At 42.2% G+C, this 22,664-nt stretch overlaps 1 protein-coding gene across 3 annotated transcripts in view; it reads right to left on the bottom strand.

The window, feature by feature from the left end:
• Positions 1-22,664, bottom strand: part of ccny (cyclin Y) — a 240,686-nt gene that overhangs the window by 5,509 nt on the left and 212,513 nt on the right. For all 3 annotated transcript variants that reach the window (XM_048521400.2, XM_059639396.1, XM_059639401.1), the window contains exons 8-9: positions 7,681-7,847; positions 2,750-2,912 (exon numbers count right to left, since the gene is read on the bottom strand). In XM_048521400.2, coding sequence (XP_048377357.1) covers positions 2,750-2,912; positions 7,681-7,847 — 330 coding nt within the window. The remainder of the gene's footprint in view (positions 1-2,749; positions 2,913-7,680; positions 7,848-22,664) is intronic.

Genomic DNA, 22,664 nt, shown 5'->3' with positions numbered 1-22,664 from the left:
ATTTGGCAGGACTGCAAAGCTTAGATCTGATCTGTTGGTTGTGGGATCACTTAGCTCTGTCTATCAATTCCTGCTTATGCTGTTTGGCGTGCAAGTTTTCCTATGTGGTGGCTTCACCAGGTAGTTACCTTATCTTCAGGTATGCCTGGTACTGCTCCTGGCATGCTCTCCTGCACTCTCCATTGAACCAGGGTTGATCTCCTGACTTGATGATTATGGTTGAGCAGAGGACATACTGGGCCATGAGGTTACAGATTGTGCTGGAGTATAAATCTGTTGCTGTTGATGGCCCACAGCGCCTTATGGATGCCCAGTCTTGAGCTGCTAGATTTGTGCGGTCTGTCCCATTTAGCACAGTGATAGTGCCTCACAACACGATGAAGTTATTGTCAATGTGAAGGTGGGATTTTGTCTCCACAAGGACTGCGCGATGGTCACTCTTACCGATAGTGACATGGACAGATGCAACTGCAGCTGGCAGATTGATAAGAATGTGTTTGAGTAAGTTTTTCCTTCTTGTTGGTTCCCTCACCACCTGCCACAAACTCAGTCTAGCAGCTATGTTCTGTAGGACCCAATCAGTAGTACTGCTGCCGAGACATCTTAGCGGTGGGCATTGAAATGCCATTGCCAGAGTACATTTTGTGCCCTTGCCATCCTCAGAGTTTCCTCTAAGTGTTGCTCAACATAGTGGACAACAATCTATCAAGTGAGGAAGGACAGTCTGTTGTCATCAGCAGAAGATTTCCTTGCCCATGTTCAACACGTGTTGTTCAATATTGAGGAGTACCATTTCATCAGCTGAGGGAGAATGGTATGTGGTAATCACCAGGAGGTTTCCTTACCCATGTTTAACCTGAAGCATGAGAGTTCATGGGGTCCAGAGTCAATGTTGAGGATTCCCAGGGCAACACCCTCCCAACTGTATACCACTGCCACCTCTGCTCAGTCTGTCCAGCTGGTGGGACAAGACATATCGAGGGATGGTAATTGTGGTGTCTGGGACATTGTCTGTACAGTATTGAGAGGCAAGCTGTATCATTGGCAGATAGATGTCTATCTAGGATTTAAATAAGCAGATCAGGCAAGACAAGCTTAGACAGTGACCTGAGCTGGGGACAGTGTTTACAGTTTAAAGTTAGCACTGTTTACCAATACCCAAACACCTCCCTCTACTGTGGTCCAATCGGATTGTGCGTGATTATAAAAAGTCGGTCATGAATATCTTCACCAATACTCATTTAATGGTTCAGTTCCATCTGAGAAAACTGACTGCATTGCCCCCTCAGAGATAAATACATTTTCTCAAATGATTATTACTCCCAACCAATCGATCACTGCTCTAAACAGACATCAGTAGAATCATTGTTAATCGCAAATAATACCAAGAATAGCAGCATCCAAGTTATTCAAGCTACTCAAGGAGCTTTCAAATCAAAGTTACTTTCCACAGCTCAATTATAGACACATGAAAAAGACAGTCAGTACCTGTTATACTCGTAATTCAGCATCATCTCAAAGCAGAAGAACATCATACTTAAAAAGTTCTATTTCATAATGCACTGTCATGAATAGGTTATGATTTATCTCTGCATTCAATTATAGAATCAAAAATGACTCGATTCCTGCAATTAGGTGCAGGTATAAATCATTATCTTATCAATAAATCATCGGAGAATTAATAAAATCAGGACAGGGAAAAAATTGAGCATTTCAAACAGTTCCTGAGCTTTATGGACTGTATACACATCATTAAGGGGACAAATGTTTCAAATTATATTTCAATCCAGGCCACCATCAGGGCACACTCCAACATGGCTGCATCAGATGTCTATCTTTTCAATTTGACCACAATGTCGTTTCCTGCCATATTGTACAGTAAATATAAGGCTGAGCTTTAAGGCAGTGAAATTTAATCACCTCTTGGCAAGCGCTGACAAATTGAGAGCAATGTTAAGTACAGAATGACATTTGCATCAAAATTGAGGGGTACTCAAGATGTTCCTTGACTTAACACCAAAGCTAAAGAACTCATAAGTTATCTGGTTCCGAATGTTGGATTACAGTTGAATGAATTCTTTAGCCACCTGTTTCCATTTTTTAAAAAAAAATCTTCTAATATTTTCACTAATAAGCTTTGCTGAGTCATTATGTGTTTTGCTTCTGTTCTGACTAATGGCCACTTTTCAACTTTAATTTCAAGTTGTCGCTGGATAAGTTCAGTTGCACACTGAGGCACGGTTTGACAGAAGCTAGTAACTATGCTGCCAAGATAGCTAAATAATCATGTATTGTGTATGATTCTCAAGACTTCAGATTGAAAAATTATTCAATAAAACACCAGTCTGTCCTCACATCATCCACGCAATATTCCAGTGCGAATCAATGCAAAGTGATTCAGAGGAAAACATGAATCGAATCATTTATTCCCCAGAACAGGATCATTGTCATCAATTACCTATATCCTACAAATGGCATAAGTTCAAGGTGAATGACCAGTCATGTTTCATGTTGAAATTAATGGGAGATTGAACCAGAGACTTTCTCAGCCTTGGCGGCTCATTACCACTGATGCCCAAATGTCATTTTTCAAAATTATACAAATATTTTCTAATTTGTTCAAAAGCAATGCCCTCACAGGGCCAGAAATACAAACAAGCGTCATTTTTGGCAAGGTGTCATTGTAAATGGACAGCTCAACCTCCAAGCCACATGACACTGCTGGTGAATCACAATATGAAACCCTTACCTCAAGTTTCTGTGCCCTTTCCCTGCTGAGTGGCTCCAATGGGAAGCTAAGGTTATTGGCTTCTGCTAGGGAACGTAGATCGAAGTAATACTTTGCGTAAACACTGGACGGCACATTGATATTGAACTGAAGCAACTCTAAAAACTGACGCTCCAGCTCATTCCTGCAGGAAGAGAGGGGAGAAAATTATGAATGGTGTGTGAGCACGTGCAGACAGAAAGACGGACACAAAGGTAGACACATCACAAGACAGCAAAACACCAGCTGACACATTATTTCTAGTTCTGGACCAATTATAAAGGATTATTGAGTTGTTGCAGAAGAGATATACCTGAATAATTTCTAGGATAAGTAATTAGTTATTCTGGGAGAAAAATTGGACTTTCGCCTTTTAACAGAGAAGGCAAGAGATGTGACAGAGATATTAAGGGTCATAATTGATTTTGAATGAGCAAATAAAAAGAAATAATATCAATCACTGAAGGATTAAGAGGTAGCATAAGAAAAATACCTTTTCCCGTAACAATGAATAGGCTTTGAAATATACTGTGTCATAGGATACAGCTCTAACAGTAACCTTCAAAGGGAACTGGATAAACACTAGAAGGTGACGAATAGGAAAACGAGGACTAACTTCATTCTTCTTTGAAAAAAAGTAGACTTGATGGGCTGAATGGCCTCTGCTGTGTGTTTCTATGCAAAGAAGATCACACAATCTACAGATATTAGGAATTTTAAAAATAGTATGGAAACAGCAAGATCCTGATTTTAGACTTAACATTAATGTCAACTGCAATTGTAAGTAGTCCTCCATTCCAATATGTAAGCTATTAAATTCAAACAAAGAATGAAGTCAAATTACAGTCAGATCTGGCTAGTCTCCAGACGGCATTTACAGCCAAGGCTTACTGCAGTGTGCAACTCTAATAAACACTTATTTTACTGTGATGCCATAGTCAAGTAAGTAAAGGGCTGCTCTCTTATTAGAGAGAGACACTGGTAATGATATAACTTGAAGGGCCACCATATCTCAGATGAGGCAAGGGTGGGGGGGAGCAGGTTGATAAGGAGAGTCCTTCATGCTAACATGATGGGAATTGAACCTGCATTATTGGCATTGCACAGCTTCACAAACCAACTCTCCTGCCAACTGAGCTAAACCACCCCGCAATTAACATGAATACCAGAATGCCTAACAAAAGATAAAAATCAATGTTATTGTTCTACAAAGAACATTTGTATACTACGGAGTCTAAAATTTGAGCATTGATGAAAAATGACAGATAATGTCAATGCTTTTCATCTTACACCTATCAGGACAATTCACAAGAAGGACCGAAAGTAAGGAGAAACAAAATATATACTGTGTGAGAGGATGATGCTGATTAGTTGGCAAGTGGACACTGATTTCCAGGTGCATATCTCAGAATATCTTAGAATCCCTACTGTGTGGAAGCATGCCATTTGGCCCATCGGGTCCACACTGACCCTCTGAAGAGCATCCCACTCCCTTACCCTGTCCTTGTAACTGTATTTCCCAAGGCTAACCCTCTAGCCTGTACATCCCAGGGCACTAGGAGCAATTTAGCATGGCCAATCCATATAACCTACACATCTTTGTAGGAGGAAACCCACACAGACACGGGGAGAATGTGCAAACTCCACACAGACAGTTGCCCAAGTGTGGAACTGAACCCAGATTCCTGGCACAGTGAGGCAGAGTGCTAACCATTGAGTCACCATGCTGCTTCTGAAAATGCACAGAAGAAAACAGGAACTACATCACATTTTACAAGAACTATCCAGAAGGAAAGATGTAACCCTTTTACCACCACAAACACCCTACAGAATCTCTAACCTCAGTGAAAGGTCATCCCTGTCTCCATATTAAATTTCCTTGTTTGCAGGCATGACTATAATCACTTACTTTTCAGCTAAATTCAAGCACTCACTCAGTGCTGTTTTCTTTGGTTAATGCCTTGTCCCAAGGCCCTAAAATAAACTGCCAACACAGCTCACATATGTGTTTCTTAATCAAATCTGCTCAAGAGATTTCTCCCGTTCTCTGACACCTCAACAGGGGAGGCAAGAGCCTAATGATATTATCGCCAGACTGTTAATCCAGAGACTGAGGAAATGTTCTGGGGACCTGGGTTCAAATCCCGCCATGGCAGATGCAATTTGAATTCAACGAAAAACTGGAATTAAGATGACCATGATTGATTGTTGGAAAAACCCATCTGGTTCACTAGTGTCCTTTAGGAAAGGAAATCTCTCCCTATTTATTTCAGAATCCTCTCCCCATCCCCCTTTTCTGATGAAGGGTCTAGGCCTGAAACAATAGCTTTTGTACTCCTAAGATGCTGCTTGGCCTGCTGTGTTCATCCAACCCCACACTTTGTTATGTCATCATTCTTACCTGGTCTGGACTACATGTGACTCCAGGCCCACAGCAACGCGATTGATCGATTAGGGTAACAGAATGGGGTAATAAATGCTAGCCTAGCCAGCAATGCCCTCATCCCATGAATGAATAATAAAAACAAGACAGCCTTCTGTTTACGGAACTTTGTTTTACTGACTTTCATTCCACTGAGTACCACTAGGAGATTGGTAATGACTGCAATGCTCAGATGTTAGGGTCCTCTTTTCTCTAAGTGGTGCTGCACACTGCCTGACTTCTTCTGGATTGTTCTAGACTTGTCGCTAGGCAACAGCACTTTCATAATTCTTCTATCTTTTCTCCTAATGCTTTGTTTTCACTTTTTTCCAGTTTGTGGTTGGCAAAAGAGGGTCTAGGCCCGAAACGTCAGCTTTTGTGCTCCTAAGATGCTGCTTGGCCTGCTGTGTTCATCCCGCTCCACGCTTTGTTATCTTGGATTCTCCAGCATCTGCAGTTCCCATTATCTCTTAAAATAAACTTCCCTTTTTTAACACAAAGAAAATTTCAACTTAACACGACCTTGCACTTTATAACCTAAGGTGTCAGTCAACAGCGACACCATACAATAAATCTTCATCACACATACCAGAATTTCCAAAGTGCAATAAAATGGGACCGGAAAATCAGCTCCAGCACTTTCAGACACCAGGGACACAATGGAAACATTCCTGGCACAAACTCAGATCAGGGCAACGGTTTTGTACCCCATTGCTGCCAATGCAGAGATAGAAGCAAGGAGAGGGCTGAGTGGGCTCAGGACTTCTTGCACTTTCTAACTCATGGAGGTGTCATTTCCTAAAGCCTACCAGAACCTCTCTTGGCCAGCTGATACTTCCCACCTTGTCTTGTCTTGTCAAACTCCCTAGAGTGCAGGATCACTTCAATAACTTTTAAAAACAGGTTTCCCCTGACCCACATGCACAGTGTCTCAGGCAAAGCTGAGGGAGGCCACAATCAAGCTTTAGTAAGTGGTTCAGTCATCTTAAAACATCAACAATGGTGAAATGGCACTGGGCGGGCAGGAAGACAGCATTCTCATCATGTTTAGAAAACAAGACCAAACCTTAACAGCTCCCTGCTCTTTTCATGTTGGGCGAGGATAAAATCAAAGCTCCACGTCTTCAGATGCTATCAGCAATGGGCAGTACATAAATGAGGAGGTCAAGAATAGTTTCTCAGGGTATACAGGCCTACTTGTATGGGACAGGGGAGAAGCTATGGCTGGAGATTCTGATGTTATAATTATATAAGACAGTGCAGTCTCACTGAGATGAGCAAAGCAGGAAATGCATTGATGAAGTGCAATGTGGTCGACGATGCAACAAGGTTTAAGAAAAATAATACATCCTACAGTTATGTGCCAGACCAAACACCCTCAAAATATATTAAGAAGGTAGTCTAATCCCTAACATTTACTTATTTTAAAGCTAAGTGTAAGGTGATGTGGTCCAGATGCAACTCAATTGCACTACTTGACTGTTAGCAAAAGACACTTTATTTTCACACTACAGTTAAATACAGACAAAACAAAAATAAAAGAATTAGCCTAAGTTTTTATGAAATGCTTAAAAAAATTATATCCATATTAAGTACTACGAATTAGCTATTCCAATATTAACATCCCATAATCACGCCCTTGGCAAAGGCCAATACAGTAAAATAGATCATCCCAATTTTAGCAGCAGCAAGAGAATTAACAGTGAGAGGTATAAGAGCTTCCAAATCCAGCTTCAAGAGCCCAGCAACTGCAGAAAACTAAAACTAAAAATTCTGCTTCTGTGGGAGCTTGACCCCATCCATTCAGGCTGTTTCTATTGATCCATCTTAAAAACAAACACACCAAGGCTTCACAAGCCATTTATTTGATTGGCTTTGAGCAGACTGCCCACCACCTCTCTCCCAAACTTTCTTCACAAAGAGAAGGACAAAATACATCTTTAAGAGCCATAGTATCATCATGCTACATGAAGGACAATTTGTGACTTTGATTTCGACCACTTCAGTGCTGTAGCAGGGACAGAAAACTGACCGAAGATCGAAATGGCAAGCTGCAAAACAAGCCAAGCATGAATTTGGGAGGAAGTATTTCGAAGGACTTTTGGAAGGAAAAAAAATGCTGAAGATACTGTGGGAGTTTCCAAGTTCAGAGGAAACTGGAATGAGTATTTGAGGACAGTGATGACATACATTTTGAAGGTGGGAGTGACAGCTCCTAAGCAGAGAGAATGAGCAAGGCACTTAGTGTTGATCAGCGGATAAACAGAAATACAGCCAACAGAGCTAGGGTCACTGGTACATTCAGATCGCATAAGCATGGCAGATGTCAGGATGAAGAACTAGTATAAACATAGGATTGGATAGAGACAACAGGAGACAGATCAAAGTTAAATTCTGAGGTTCACTGAGATGATAGCTTCTCAGTTTAGAAAATTAACAAAAGCATTATAAATGTTGTGTGATCAACATTGAAAGGATTTTTGGCACTCACATGTCTTCCACCGTGATATCTTTAAGGATTTGGCAGTAGTCCACATTCCAAACAGCCTGATCATCCCATACCTTGGATGCAAGCAGGATGGCTCCTAATACAATCCGCTTCCAGTTACTAGGGCAGATATCAATCTCTGCGTATGTTAACAGTCTTTCAAGATACACCTGGAATTAATGAATTTAAAAGGTGAACATTACAGAAATTTAACTAAAGTTTCATGACTTGCTTCTTTATATTTTACCCGAACTGCGGGGCGATCATTAATATTCACTGCAACAATATGTATTTGTATTGTGTAATATGATTAAAAGGGTATAAATTTCTCAGCTTCACTGCTGGACACCCTGAATGACCAGTGATGTCACTGGAATTGGACAATAATAGAGTCTGAACCAAGGTTGGAAACTGAGGCAGACAACGCATGAAAATTCCAGTTCTGGTCAACATGTTGGGTTTCCAATACTGTTCCCTGTGCGGGCTAGTTTTTATTTTTACTTTTACTTTGGAAGACCTGTCCCCAAATCAGCCAAAATGCTAATCAAACAAATAAAGTAATAAATGATATCCATGAGTGCTAAGAATTGGGTGAGTAAGGAAGTCAGGTAAAGAGGGGACAAAAGGTGCTCCTTTGCTTGTTCTAACTTCGTCACACAATAGGAAGTGCCTTTTATTCTGCTACAGGGAAAGAAGGTAAGTATCTCATAACTGTCTGTTTAAGGTCTATTCCATTCCTAAAGTTTCAAACAGTACAGAAACTAATGAAAAAAACTGTAAAAAGGGAACTTATGGAAGAAAATGATTAAGCAGTGAATTTAAACACATTGAGGATGACTAGAGAGTCGATAAAGACATGACTGTAACATGTAGGAGTGTCCGGATGATGGAGATTCTAGGCAAACATAACCATGGCAAGTGTTTGTGCATGAAGAACAAACAAAGAACAAAGAACAAAGAAACCTACAGCACAGGAACAGGCCCTTCGGCCCTCCAAGCCTGCGCCGATCAAGATCCTCTGCTAACCTGTCATCTATTTTCTCACGGTCTGTGTCCATTTGCACCCTGCCCATCCATGTACCTGTCCAAATATATCTTAAAAGACGCTAACGTGTCTGCGTCTACCACTTCTGCTGGCAATGCGTTCCAGGCACCCACCACCCTCTGTGTAAAGAACGTTCCACACATATCTCCCTTAAACTTTCCTCCTCTCACTTTGAACTCATGACCCCTAGTAATTGAGTCCCCCACTCTGGGAAAAAGCTTTTTGCTATCCACCCTGTCTATACCACTCACGAGAGCGCTCAAGGAGATTCAGCGCAGTGATTAAACTGAAGGCTGAGCTGCAGACCTTGTGACATATCAGGGAACAGGAAAGCTTCCTGGTGCAACCAAAACAGCCTCTTCTCTCAAGGTCAGAAAAACTAAAGAACTGATCATTGACTTCAGAAAGAAAGGAGGAGAACACACCCCCATCTCCATCAATGGAACTGAGATTGAGAGAATGGAAAGTGCCAAATTCCTCGGAGTGACAATAACCAACAACCTGTCCTGGACTTCTCATATAGGTGCAACAGTCAAGAAGGTACAACAACGCCTCTTCTTCCTCAGGCGGCTCAGGAAATTTGCCATGTCCATTAGGTCCCTCACCAACTTCTCCAGATGCACCACTGAAAGCATTCTGTTCAGGTGCATAACGGCCTGGTACGGCAACTGCTCTGCCCAAGACTGTAAGAACCTACAGGAGGTGGTGGCACGGTGGCTCAGTGGTTAGCACTGCTGCCTCACAGCACCAGGGACCTGGGTTCAATCCCATCCCCAGGCGACTATCTGTGTGGAGTTTGCACATTCTCCCTGTGTTTGCATGTGTTTACTCCGGGTGCTCTGGTTTCCTCTCACAGTCCAAAGATGTGCAGGCTAGGTGGATTGGCCATGCTAAATTGCCCGTAGTGCTCAGGAATGTGTAGATTAGGTGGGTTATCAGTTTGGGTGGGATTCTCTGAGCGTCAGTGTGGACTTGTTGGGCCAAAGGACCTGTTTCCACACTGTAGGGATTCTATGATTCTATGAAGTGGTGTACAAAGCCCAGACCATCACGGAAGCCAACATCCCATCCCCAGACTCTACTTACACAGCTTGCTGCCGTAGAAAGGCTGCCAGCATCGTCAAAAACCCACCACACCCTGGTAATAATCTCCTACAACCTCTTCCATCAGGCAGAAGATACAGAAGCCTAAACACATGGACAAGCAGGTTCAGGAACAGCTTCTTCTTGGCCGTTATCAGACTGATGAATGAACTCTCTAGCCTCAAATCAGGAGTGATTTTGCTAACACTGATCTCACCTAATGCACACCCTATGTAATGTAACCTGTACCTCTGTCTAAGTCATTTTAATCTGTACGTCCTTGCTTACTATGATCTGCCTGTAGTCTCGTAAACGAACCTTTTCACTGTACTTCTGTACACATGACAATAAATGAATCAAGACTTTCTACCAGGAGGCAGGTACACATCTTTAGATACAGACCCAGTGACAATTAAGTTACAATGACATAGGATGGTGTATGCGACTTGAAGGGTGATCATGTATGTGGTGCTGTATCCTTGTTATTTTTTGTGGTATAGGTTGAAGGTTTGAAAAATTGTCAAAGAAAGTAAGTAGTTAAGTACTATAAGCATAACTGATATGAGCAAAGATGACTGTACATAAAACCCTGTCTGCATGCAACATAAAGCAATGTTAGTGGTGACAACAGAACTTAAGGGATTTAACAAAACACCTTTGAAAGAATGTTTAAGATCAAACATGATATAAGTAGTTACAAGACAAGAATTAATCATTCAGGCCGTTTTTCAACACTATTTATGCTCCACAGATGTCTCCTACCACTCTATTTCACCTCAACCTACTAACTTATGCTATTATATTCAAGCCATTCTTTGGATAATACAATTTGTTCCGAATTTCTCATTGAATTCATTACTGTATTCTTACTTTACTGTGTCCTAGTACACAAAAAAGTGAAGACATTGTCTCTACATCAATCCCAACAAACTCTGTCAGCTCATTACTCAGTCTTATACAGGAAAGTTTCCCAAACTTGTAACTCTATATAAATGAGAAGATTACCTTTAAACTGTAACACTACTCCTCACTTAAAGTTGTGACTGCATTCCTGAAAATTGTGTCTTTAAATGAAGCATTATTTCTCATAGGAAATAATTACAAAGCTGGAGTTGAGTTCCGGCAGACACGCTCAGAACAGGTTGAAATACTGCACCGCACATGAACAGTAGTGTGTAATACAAACTGAAATAACTTGCAAAACAAAATAGCCACTAAATATCAGTTAGGTCATTCGTAGAATCATAGAATCCCTACAGCATGGAAACAGGCCATTTGGCCCAACAAGTCCACACCACCCCTCCAAAGAGCATCCCACCCAGATTCATTCACTTATCCCTGTACTTTCCCATATCTAAGCCACCTAACCTAAACATCCTTGGACGCTACGGGCAACTGGTCAGTCAAGTTCTTTCTTGCAGGTAAACAATTTTGAAACACTATTTTGTTTAAATTGTGTGCATTTAGAACTGCTCACTAGATTAATTCCAGAGATGAAATGCTTTTCTTGAGGAGAGATTGAGCAGTTTAGAAGGATAAGAGGTGAACTAATTGAAGTACATAAGAAGCTAAAAGGGATTGACAAAGTAGGCCCCTTCTGGGGCAATCTCGAATGAGAGGTCATTGCTTTAGCATAAAGGGTAGCGGATCTAAAACATGTGAGGAGGAATTATTTCTCTCAAAGGGTCATGGTTCAGTGGAATTCACTACTCCAAACTGCAATGGATACAGGGACACTGATTAAATTTAAGAAGTGGATGGACCGATTTTTAATTAATAATGAAGGATTATGAAGAGTAGGCATGAAAGAAGAGTTGAATCCAAGATGAGATCACGGTGGCTCAGTGGAGGCGGCACGGTGGCTCAGTGGTTAGCACTGCAGCTTCACAGCACCAGGGACCCGGGTTCAATTCCCGCCTCGGGTGACTGTGTGGAGTTTGCACATTCTCCCCGTGTCTGCGTGGGTTTCCTCCGGGTGCTCCGGTTTCCTCCCACAGTCCAAAGATGTGCAGGTTAGGCGGATTGGCCATGCTAAATTGCCCATAGTGTTCAGGGGCGTGTGCAGGATGGGTCTGGGTGGGATGCTTTAACGGGCGGTGTGGACTTGTTGGGCCGAAGGGCCTGTTTCTACACTGTAGGGAATCTAATCTAATCTAATCATGATCATATGAAATGGCAGTACTTGAGGAGCCGAATTGCATACTCCTGCTCCTGGCTCTTATGTTATTATGTCCTACATCTATGAGTAAAATAACCTGCAAAACAAAATCAATTTTAAAAATAGAAATACAATGTAAATGCAGGTACTATAAATACATTACATTCTACAATTGCTCATCTGACGTTTTAAATTGATCAAGCCCCATAAGACCATAAGACATACAAACAAATATCAGACCATTCAGCCCATTGAGTCTGGCTCCACCATTCAGTCATGATATGTTTCTCAACCCCAATCTCCCACTTTCACCCCGTAATGTTTGATCCCCTTGACAATCAAGAACTGAGCTTTGCCTTAAATACACTCAATTACCTAGCTTCCATAGCCTTCTTTGGCAATGAATTCCAGAGTTTCACCACTCTCTGGCTGAAGAAGTTTCTCCTCATCTCTGGTTCTAAAGAGTCCTCCCTTTACTCTAAGGATCTGCTCTCAGGTCCTGGTCTCTCTTGTTAATGGAAACATCTTCTCAGTGTCCATTCTGCCAAGGCTAATTCAGTATTCTATAACTTTCAATTAGATCTTTACTCTTCCTTCAAAACTCCATCGAGAATAGATCCAGTGTCCTCAAACATTCCTAAATGTTAAGCCTTTCATTCCTGGGACATCCTCTGGACCCACTCTAGGACCAGTACATCCTTCCATAGGTATGGAGCCTAAAATTGCTCACAATACTCTAAATGTGGTCTTATAAAGCATCAAATGTACATCCCTGCTTTTATATTCTCGCCCTCTCGATATAAATGTCAACATTGTATTTGCCTTCCTAACTACCAACTCAACCTGCAAGTTTACCTTAGGAGAATCCTGGACTAGGACTCCCAAATCCCTTTGCACTTCAGATTTCTAAAAATAGTCCATGCATCTATTCTTCTTATGAAAGTGCATGACCTTACACTTTCCCATGTTGTACTCCATCTGTCACTTCTTTGCTCACTGTCCTATCCTGTCCAAATCCTTCTGTGGCCTCCCCTCATCTTCAACACTACCTGTCCCTCTGCCTATCTTTGTATCGTCTGCAAACTTAGCCAGAATGTTCTCAGTTCCTTCATTTAGATCATTCATCTATAATGTGAAAAGTTGTGGTCCCAACACTGACCTTTGTGGAACACCATGTGTCACCGTTTGCCATCCTGAGAAGGACCCTTTTATCCTCTCTCTCTGGTTTCTGCCAGACAGCCAATCTTCTATCCATACTAGGACCTTGCCTCTAACACCATGGGCCCTTATCTTACTCAGCAGCCTCCTGTGCAGCATCTTGTCAAAGGCCTTCTGGATGTCCAGGTAGATAACATTTATTGGTTCTCCTTCGTCTAACCTGCTCTTTATCTCCTCAAAGAATTCTAACAGATTTGTCAGGCATGGCCTTATCTTGATGAAACCATGCTGACTTTGCCCTATTTTACAGTGTACATCCAAGTATTCAGAAATCTCATCTTCAAAATGCACTCCAAATTCTGACCAACAATGTAATTTTCCGTCTTTTGCCTTACTCCCTTCTTAAACAAGGGGATTAACAGGAGCACTTTCCAGTCTTTTGGGATCCTCCCTGATTCCAGTGGTTCCAGGAAGATCACCACTAATGCCTCCACTATCTGTTCAGCCATCTGCTTCATAATTCTAGGGTGTAATCCATCTGATCCACCTTATTGGTCCACCTTCAGACCTTTCAGTTTTTCTAATACCTTCTCGTTGGTGATGGCCACCATACTCACCTCTGCCTCCCGACTCTCTTGAATTTGTTATTCGTGTCTTCTGACTGACACAAAGTACTTGTTCAGTTTCTCTGCCAATTCTTTGTAACCCATTACTACTTCTCCTGCATCATTTTCCAGTGGTCCAATGTCCACTTTTGCTCTCTTTTGGCCTTTATGTATCTGAAGAAACTCTTGCAATCTTCCTTTATATTACTGGCGAGCTTATGCTCATAATTAATTTTCTCCCTCCTTTTTTTTCAATTGTCCTCTGTTGGTCTTTGTAGGTCTCCCAATCCTGTGGCTTCCCACTGCCTTTTGCCACTTTATGTGCTTTCTCTTTTGCTGTTATTCTGTCCTCAACTTCCCCTGTCAGCCATGGCTGCCATGTCCTCCCTTTGGTCTCCTTCTTTTTCCTAGGAATGAATTTTTGCTGTCTCCCCCAGATTACTCCCAGAAACTCCCACCATTGTTGTTCCACTCTCTTTCCTGCTGGGCTCCTCTTCCAGTCAATTCTGATCAGCTCCTCCCTCATGCCTCTGTAGTCACTTTTATTCAGCTGTAATACCACTACATCTGATTCCACCTTCTCCCTCTCAAATTGCAGTGTAAATTCTACCTTATGATGGTCACTGTCTCCTAAGGGTTCCTTCGCCTTGAGGTCTCTTATCAAGTGTGCCTCATTGCAGATCACTAAGTTCAGGATTGCCTGTTCCCTCGTGGGCTCTACCACAAGATGCTCCAAAAAAACCATCTTGTAGTGTTTCCACAAATTCCTATTTTTGTGATTCACTACTGACCTGGTATTCACAGTCCACCTGCATATTGAAATCCCCCATGATCAATGTAACCTTGCCTTCTTGGACGCACCTTTTCTATCTCCTGGTGTATCTTGTGCCCCGCATCCTGACTACTGTTTGGAGACGTGTATGTAACTCCCATTACAGTTTATTTACCTTTGAGGTTCCTCAACTCTACCCACACAGATTCTACATCATCTGAACCAACATTGTTTCTTGCTATTGATTTAATGTAATTTCTTATTAATAAGGCAACCCTACCCTTCTGCCCACCTACCTGTCTTTTCGATAGAATGCACATCCTTGAATATTTAGTTCTCAGACCCGAGCCCCTGCAACCATGTCTCCGTCATGCCCACCACATTATACCTACCAATTTCAATCTGCACCGCAAGCTCATTTACTTTATTCCATATACTGTGTGCATCCAGATACAACACCCTCAGTTCTGTATTTACCTTCCCTCTTCTCAAAGTCATCCCTTTATCCAGTGTGTTTGAAGTTAGATTCCTAACCCTTTCCAAACACTGTCCTATTGTGTGTTTTGGAGACTTTAATAACATCTCCTGAGTTGTCCTTTCTTTTCAATTTTTTCATACTTTCCCATGCAGTTGGATGTACTCCCATAGATGTTAACCTGCTGCTTTGTTTCTCACTGGCCGTTATACTTCTTGGAGTTTTACCCTATCCCTCCCCCCACTTTCTAGTTGAAAATCCTGTCAACCGGCCTTAATACCCTTTTCACTAGAACATCGGTCCCAGCTCGGTTCAGATGGAGACCGTCCCAACAAAATAAATCCCTCCTGTTCCAATACTGATGCCAGAGCCCCATGAAAGGGAACCCCTCTTTTCCACACCAGTCCTTTATTCACCTGTTTACTTCCCTAATTGTCACGTCCCTATGCCAATTTGCACGTGGCTTAGGAAGTGATCCGGAGATTATAACCCTTGAGGACACGTTCTTTAATTTAGTTCCTGGTTCCTGATAATCCCTAAACAGGTTCTCTTTCCGCATCTTGCATATGTCGTTTGTCTGACGTGGACCACAACAACCGGATCCTCCCACTCCCGCTCCAAAATGCTTTCAAGCCGGTCAGAGACGTCCCTCACCCTGGCACTGAGCAGACAACACACCATGAGGAACTCTGCATCCTGATTACAAAGGATGCTATCTATTCCAATAATTAAAGAATCCCCTCCAACTACCATTTGTCTTTTTGCTCCCCGATCTTGAATGGCTTCCTGTACCACAGTGCCGTGATCAGCTGGCTCGTCCTCCCTACAGCCGTGTTCGAACCTGTTGGATAAGGTCATGAGCTGAGGCTCCTCTGTTCTTGAATACAGGATCCCTCTCCCTACCTCACTTGCAGTCACCGGCCACTGATCAAATTTGTGGTACAATCCAGTGGCAGAAGCTGGTTGGTGCAGGAAGAACTAATTGTGCCAATCAACTCTTGCCATTAGGTGGAGTCTAGGACCACAGTCAAATGGCAGCCCAGTCGAAAATGGATAGCAGAAACTCAAGAAGTAAGGCTGGAGGGTGAGAAAGGGAGTAGGGAGGGGGCAAAGAGGGCAGGAAAGCATGAGGAAGAGGTCTTAAAGACAGGCAGGCCATAGGTGAGGGAATCTAGTGACAGCGTTAAACGAGCACAAAACATAAAACAAATACATATTCACTGCTATGTAAATGAAATTTAAGTGAAACAATGTTAATTTGTTAATCAAATTCAAACACAGATATATTAAAAAAATACTTTGCAAATGAAAAATATTGCTACACGACAGGAAATGCAGATTTAGGATAAACATAATGCTGATACCAGGTAGTGTTAGCCATGTAATTACAGTCATGTTGAACTAAGCATGGAGCAAGGAGGAAGAAGAGTTCATGACACAAGCAAAACGATTCAATGGGATAAGGAGGAAAGCAAACCTCTCCATTTCAGTCCAATGATGACTGTGCAGTGAGACAGCGCAAGGTGAAGGTGCTGGTTGGAGTCCCAATCTAATGAGCTTTGTTGCTCTAGATAATGTCAAGCCTTTTTTTGGCTTGTTGAAGTTACATTTATTTAGGCAATGAGGAGGATTCCATCATACTTACGATTTGAGCCTTGGAGACAGCTGACAGGCTTTGGGGGGAAACAGAAAGGAAGTTACTTGCTGCCAAATTCCTAGCCTCGGGACTGCTCTTGTAGAGAAAGTGTTTATATGGCCGGACTAATGAGTTTCTGATCAAAGATAAAACACAACATGTTGATAGTGAGGGACTCAGTGATTAGTAATGTCACTGAAGATTTCCATTGTTGAAGATATGGTCATTGCATTGCATTTGTGTGGTGCAAATGTTCGTTGCCACTTGTTGGCCCAAGCCTGGATATTGCCCAGGTCTTATTGCACTTAGACACGGACTGCTTCAATATCTGAGGTGCTGTTAATGGTGCTGAACATTGCACAATCATCAGTGAACATCCCAACTTTGACCTTACCATGAAGAGTAGGTCATTGATAAAGCAGGTGAAAATAGTTAGGTTGAGAACTCGAGCCTGAGGAACTCCTGCAGAGATGTCCTGGAGCTAAGATGACTGATCAACAACAAAAACCATCTTCCTTTGTGCTAGGGCCAATAATGATGAGTGGCGAGATTTCCCCCAATTCCCATTGACAAAATATTCCGGTAAAGCTCCATGATACCACACTTGATCAAGAGTGGGCTTGACGTCAGGGACAGTCACAGTCACCTCACGTCTGGAATTCAGATCTTTAGTCCATGTTTGGACCAAAGCTGTTTCGTGGCCTTGGTGGAACCCAAACTAAGGGGCCAGGGAGCAGGTTATTCCTTTGCAAATGTTGTCTGATAGCACTGTCAATGACCCCTTCCATAATTTTGCCAATGACTGGGAGAAAACTATCAGGGCAACATTAGCCAGTTTGAATTTGTCCCTTTCTTTTGTGTGCTAGTCATATCTTGGCAATTTTCCACCATGTCAGGTAGATGTCAGTGTTGTAGCTATGCTAGAACTCTGAAGATCAAGACTTCAGTACTTTTATTTCTTGATGTCAGGGCCCACAACTTTTGCACTATCCACTACCTTCAGTACCATGACATTACATGGAATGGCTGAAGACTGTCATCTGAGGTGTCATATTTGGGCATCTAGGAGGAATCAGACTTGTTATATGAGGAGCGGTTGAGGGCTCTGGGTCTGTACTTATGAGTTTAGAAGGATCAGGGGCATCTCATTGGAACTTACAGGTTTCTGAGAGGACTAGACAGAGTAATGTGGAGAGCAGAGAGAGCTTTACTCTCTGTCTAACCTCATGTTAAGGACAGAGATAGATAGGCTCTTGGTTAGTAAGGGGATCAAAGGTTACAGGGAGAAAGCAGAAGAATGAGGTTAAGAAACATATTAGCCACGACTGAATAGAGGAGCAGACTCAATGGGCCAAATGACCTAATACTGTACTGCACCTATACTTCATGTTCTTGAGCTGAAGACCTCTCAAGGAGGCCAGGATGGATCAGCCTTTAGGCACTGCTGACTGCAAATCCTAACAAAGCCTTCAGCTTTACCTTTTGCACTGATGTGCATGTGCGTGTGTGTATACATGTGTGCCTGTGTGTTCAAAAGGTCATTAGCATGATGATAACTCTCTGATTTGACTCTCGGGCACAGTACAAGGGAGGAAGCATCCAGCGTGCAGAAAAGATGAGGTCTCTGTCTCTCCCCCCTCCCCACCACCCCCTCACATCCCACCAACCTCCCCAACCAACCTCTCCTCCCCCCCACCAAAATAAAGTAACCAAAATCCAGAAGACAGCTCGATATCACCTCCCACCAGTTGCTGTAAACTTACTGCCTCGAACCAGCAATGGAAAGTTTTAACAGTTAGTGTGCCAACCACCCTGTTCTCGTTGACAAAGAAGTAAAAGAATCCAGAAATAAGCAAATTGGTGAACAGGTCCTGGGAAGCAAAAGGGATGCATCATTGAATCCTGCGGGCTGATGCTATAGATAACACAGTGTGGAGCTGGAGGAACACAGCAGGCCAGGCAGCATCAGGAGAGCAGCTAAGTCAATGTTTCGGGACCAAAAACAACTACTTTGCTGTTCCTCTGATGCTGCCCGGCCTGCTTTGTTCCTCCAGCTCCACACTGTGTTATCTTTGACTCTGGCGTCAGCAGTTCCTACTGTTTCTGATTGATGCTATAGAACTGTTTTACTCCAGTTTATTTTTTAACCGCCACGTTTACCATCAACATTTGTTTGTGTCTGTCCCAATGCATGTCAGGGTTGAAGATAGGTGATTCGAGATTGAGCTTATGGACTTACAGTCAGAGTTTTGTTCGTCTGTGATCCAAATTAATTTTGAATTAGATACAGAAACCTGATCAGTGTTCTCTATTAACATGAATGAATCAGACTGATAAATTGAGCATTGAATAAGTTCGTTAAATCTTTAACTACGGTGACAACTCGGGAGCAGTGAGGCTGAAGCTGCAAAGTAGGTTATGACAGCCAATGTGTTGAGTCTGACCTTACAGCTTCCATCCAGTAAAATGGAGGAAGTAACCGATACCAAAAAACTGAGTCACATCCGATAATGCTCGCACAGTGTCATACAGCAGGGAAACAGTCCAATTAGTCCACACCGACCATTGTTCACAAACTAAACTAGTCCCACTTGCCCTTATCTCTCCAAACCTTTACTATTCATGAACGTATCCCAAAATATTTTAAATGTTCACCTTATCCACCACTTCCTCTGGCTGTTCATTCCACATACCAACCACTCTGAGTTAAACAGTAGCCGTCATGGTTTGAAAACTTGTTCGTCTCACCTTAAAAATAAGTCCCCGTGTTTTGAACTCTCCCACTGTAGGGAAAAGATCCTCACTATTCACCTTATCTATAACTTTAGTGATATTATAAACCTCTATAAAGTCACCTCTCAACCTCCTATGCTCCAGTGGAAAAAGTCCCAGTCTGTCCTTATAATTCAAACCCTCCATTCCCGGCAACATTCTGATAAATCTTTTCTAAAACCTCACCAATTTATTAATGTCCTTCCGGTAACAGGGCAACCAGAACTGGACACAGATCTCCAGAAGAGGGCTCACCAATGTCCCTGTACAACCTCAACATGATGTCCCAATACCTATACTCAAAAAGTCTGAGCAATGAAGGTAAGTGTACTAAATGCCTTCTGATCCACCCTGTCTACCTGTGACGCAAATTTCAATGAGTTATGTACCTGAATCACTATTCTCTGGTCTCTCTGTTCTACAACATTACCCAGGGCCCTAACTTTTAATTGTATAAGCCCTGCCCTAATTTGTTTTACCAAAATGCATACCTTACATTTATACAAATTAAATTCCATTTGTCACTCTTCAGTCCACTGACGCAATTGATCAAGATTTCTTTGTAATCTTCGATAATTTTCTTCACTCTCCAGTATATCACCAGTTTTGGTGTCATCTGCAAATTTACTAACCATGCCTTCTATATTCTCATCCAGATCATTTATAAAAATAACAAACAAAAGTGGATCCAGCACTAATCCCTGTGGAACACCGCTCCCATGCAGTCAACTCCTCTTATGGTTTGCATATTAGCTTTTTGCACTTATTGATTTCTAATGAACCCAGCTTACAGACTTACCTTAAGAAGGGTCAGCGGCTTCATGAACAAAAATATTAAAAATTCAAAGTGGAGTAGACAAAACAAGATAAGTGGCTCTAATCCACCAATCCATCTCTCTCCAGAGAATGCAAATGGAAGTTATGAGCAATTAGGCCAGACCTTGAAACTGGGGATGTTGTACAAGTTTTTGTGTGCTCTGGCTAAAAGACCACTTAACTATGGTGGTTGGATAAAGGGAGAATCATAATTCATGAAGAGCAAGTCTGCAGGGCTGCCATGGCTAATTGAGTTAGCCCTCCATTAGAAATGGCAAATACTTCCTTTTAGTTAAGTCCTGTGTACTTAATAAAACCAGTAAAGTAATTTGTCTTACAAGCATCAGTTTTATTCCAACAAGTCCTGCAGTATTGTCATCATGCGTTCTCAATCAGTTACTGCAGGGATAAGAGCTGAAACTCAGGAAATACTCCACGGAGAACACTGAGGAGTCAACCATAGAAATGAATCTTATGCATAAGACAACCTGGCCATCAAATATCATTGTTACAGAGACAGTAGGAACTGCCGGTGTGGAGAATCTGAGATAACACGGTGTGAAGCTGGATGAACACAACAGGCCAAGCAGCATCAGAGGAGCAGGAAAGTTTGATGTTTCGGGTCAGGACCCTTCTTCAAAAAAATTTCTGAAGAAGGGTCCCGGCCCGAAACGTCAAGCTTTCCTGCTCCTTTGATGCAGCTTGGCCTGCTGTGTACATCCAGCTTCACACCATGTTACATCAAATATCATGTTTTTTTTCATGTAAACAGTGTATAAGTCAGGCTACTGCAGCCCTATGTTCTGCCATTAAATGGTGTATTCTCGTTAGCAGGCAGCCCCAACTCTTCACCCTACAAAGTCATGTTTGACTTATAACTCTGTGTAAGGGATCAAGCAGGCTATAATATGAAGCTGCACAAGACTTTAAGACACATTCAAACACAGCAGAGCTCACACGGCTACTGAGTAAAAAATTAACCTTCCTACAAAACAAATGAAATATCAAAATGTCTCAAGCTCAGATTTTTAGACTCGTTAAATAACTGCGTTTATTCAGTGTCAATGAGTAATGGAATGGAACGAGGGGGAAATCTATCCTGAAGAAGACACCCCAGATCAAATACACCATCAGGCACTGACCAAGGTGACTCTGAATTTATTTTATAAACTCTCCGTAGCCAGAGCAGTAGTGATCATCATCAAATATTTACTTGATTCAAAACATCCCCAAAAACTCAATACAGCTCCGCGTTTCTTCCCGCAAAATTACTGACCCCAGATAATTTTCTTTCCCAGATATTCCAGGGCAACAAGCAAAGTGTGTTTTGGAGAGCTGCAGAAGCATTTTGATTTTTATTTATTTATTCACGGGATGTGGGCATCTCTGGCCAGATCAGTTTTTACTGCCATCTCTAATTACCCAGAGGGCCCAGACCAGGTATGGGGATGACAGACTTTCTTCCCTAAAAGATCAGTGAACCTGAGAAACAAACTCAGAGAATTCTCCACTCAAACACACATTTAAATCTGCTTCAATTCTTTACTCAAACACACCCAAAAAAAACTCAACATTATTTACAACCTGTATTCGTTCACCCAGTGACATTTGTCACATTTCACAGATAGTTCCCCACAGCTTATTTAGCAACTCAATCAAAAACATCATCCATAACCATGTGCACATGCTCTACATTCATGAAATGTGTTCAAAATACATCACTCATTTCATCTCCACATCTGACAACCTGTTCTGAAAACAGAACAGGCTGCATGGCAGAAAATTCTGTAGCGGCGACAATTTAACACAATACAATTCAATACTGCACAGGAACAGGCCCAATGGCTCACCAAGCCTGCACCAATTCCTCATCCTTATTTAGACCTGCTGCTTATTGCCCGTGCGCTCTTTCTAACCTTCTGTTTGCCTCCCATTTAGGAGTCCATCAAGATGCACCTTAAACATTGCTGAGGTTCCTGCTTTCACCACCTCCACTGGCACTGTGTTCCAGGTACCCACCACCCTCTGTGTGAAAAATCCTCCCTGCACTTCTCCGCTAAACTATCCCTCTCTCACCGTGAACTCAAGCCCTCTTGCAGTTGACTTTTCAACTCTGGAAAAAAGCCTCTGACTATCCACCCTATCAATGCCGCTCATACTTCTGTTTGCCTCTACCAGGTCGCCACTCAGCCTCTGTCTTTCCAGTGAAAACAATCTGGGTTTATCCAACCTCTCCTCTTAACTAGAACCCTCCAGACCAGGTACGTCCTGGTAAACCTTCTCTGCACCTTCTCCAAAGCACTAACGTCCTTTTGGTAGTGTAGCGACCAGAATTGCACACTAACCATATGTGGCCTAACTAAAGTTTTGGACTGCTGTAATATATCTTAGATAACAACATGTGAAGCTGGATGAACACAGCAAGCCAAGCAGCTTCAAAGGAGCAGGAAAGCTTATGTTTCGGGCC

Source organism: Stegostoma tigrinum, chromosome 2, assembly GCF_030684315.1.
Source record: "Stegostoma tigrinum isolate sSteTig4 chromosome 2, sSteTig4.hap1, whole genome shotgun sequence".
Lineage (NCBI taxonomy): Eukaryota > Metazoa > Chordata > Chondrichthyes > Orectolobiformes > Stegostomatidae > Stegostoma > Stegostoma tigrinum.
The sequence above is the reverse complement of the archived record's forward strand: the minus strand, read 5'-3'. Positions and strand labels throughout refer to the sequence as shown.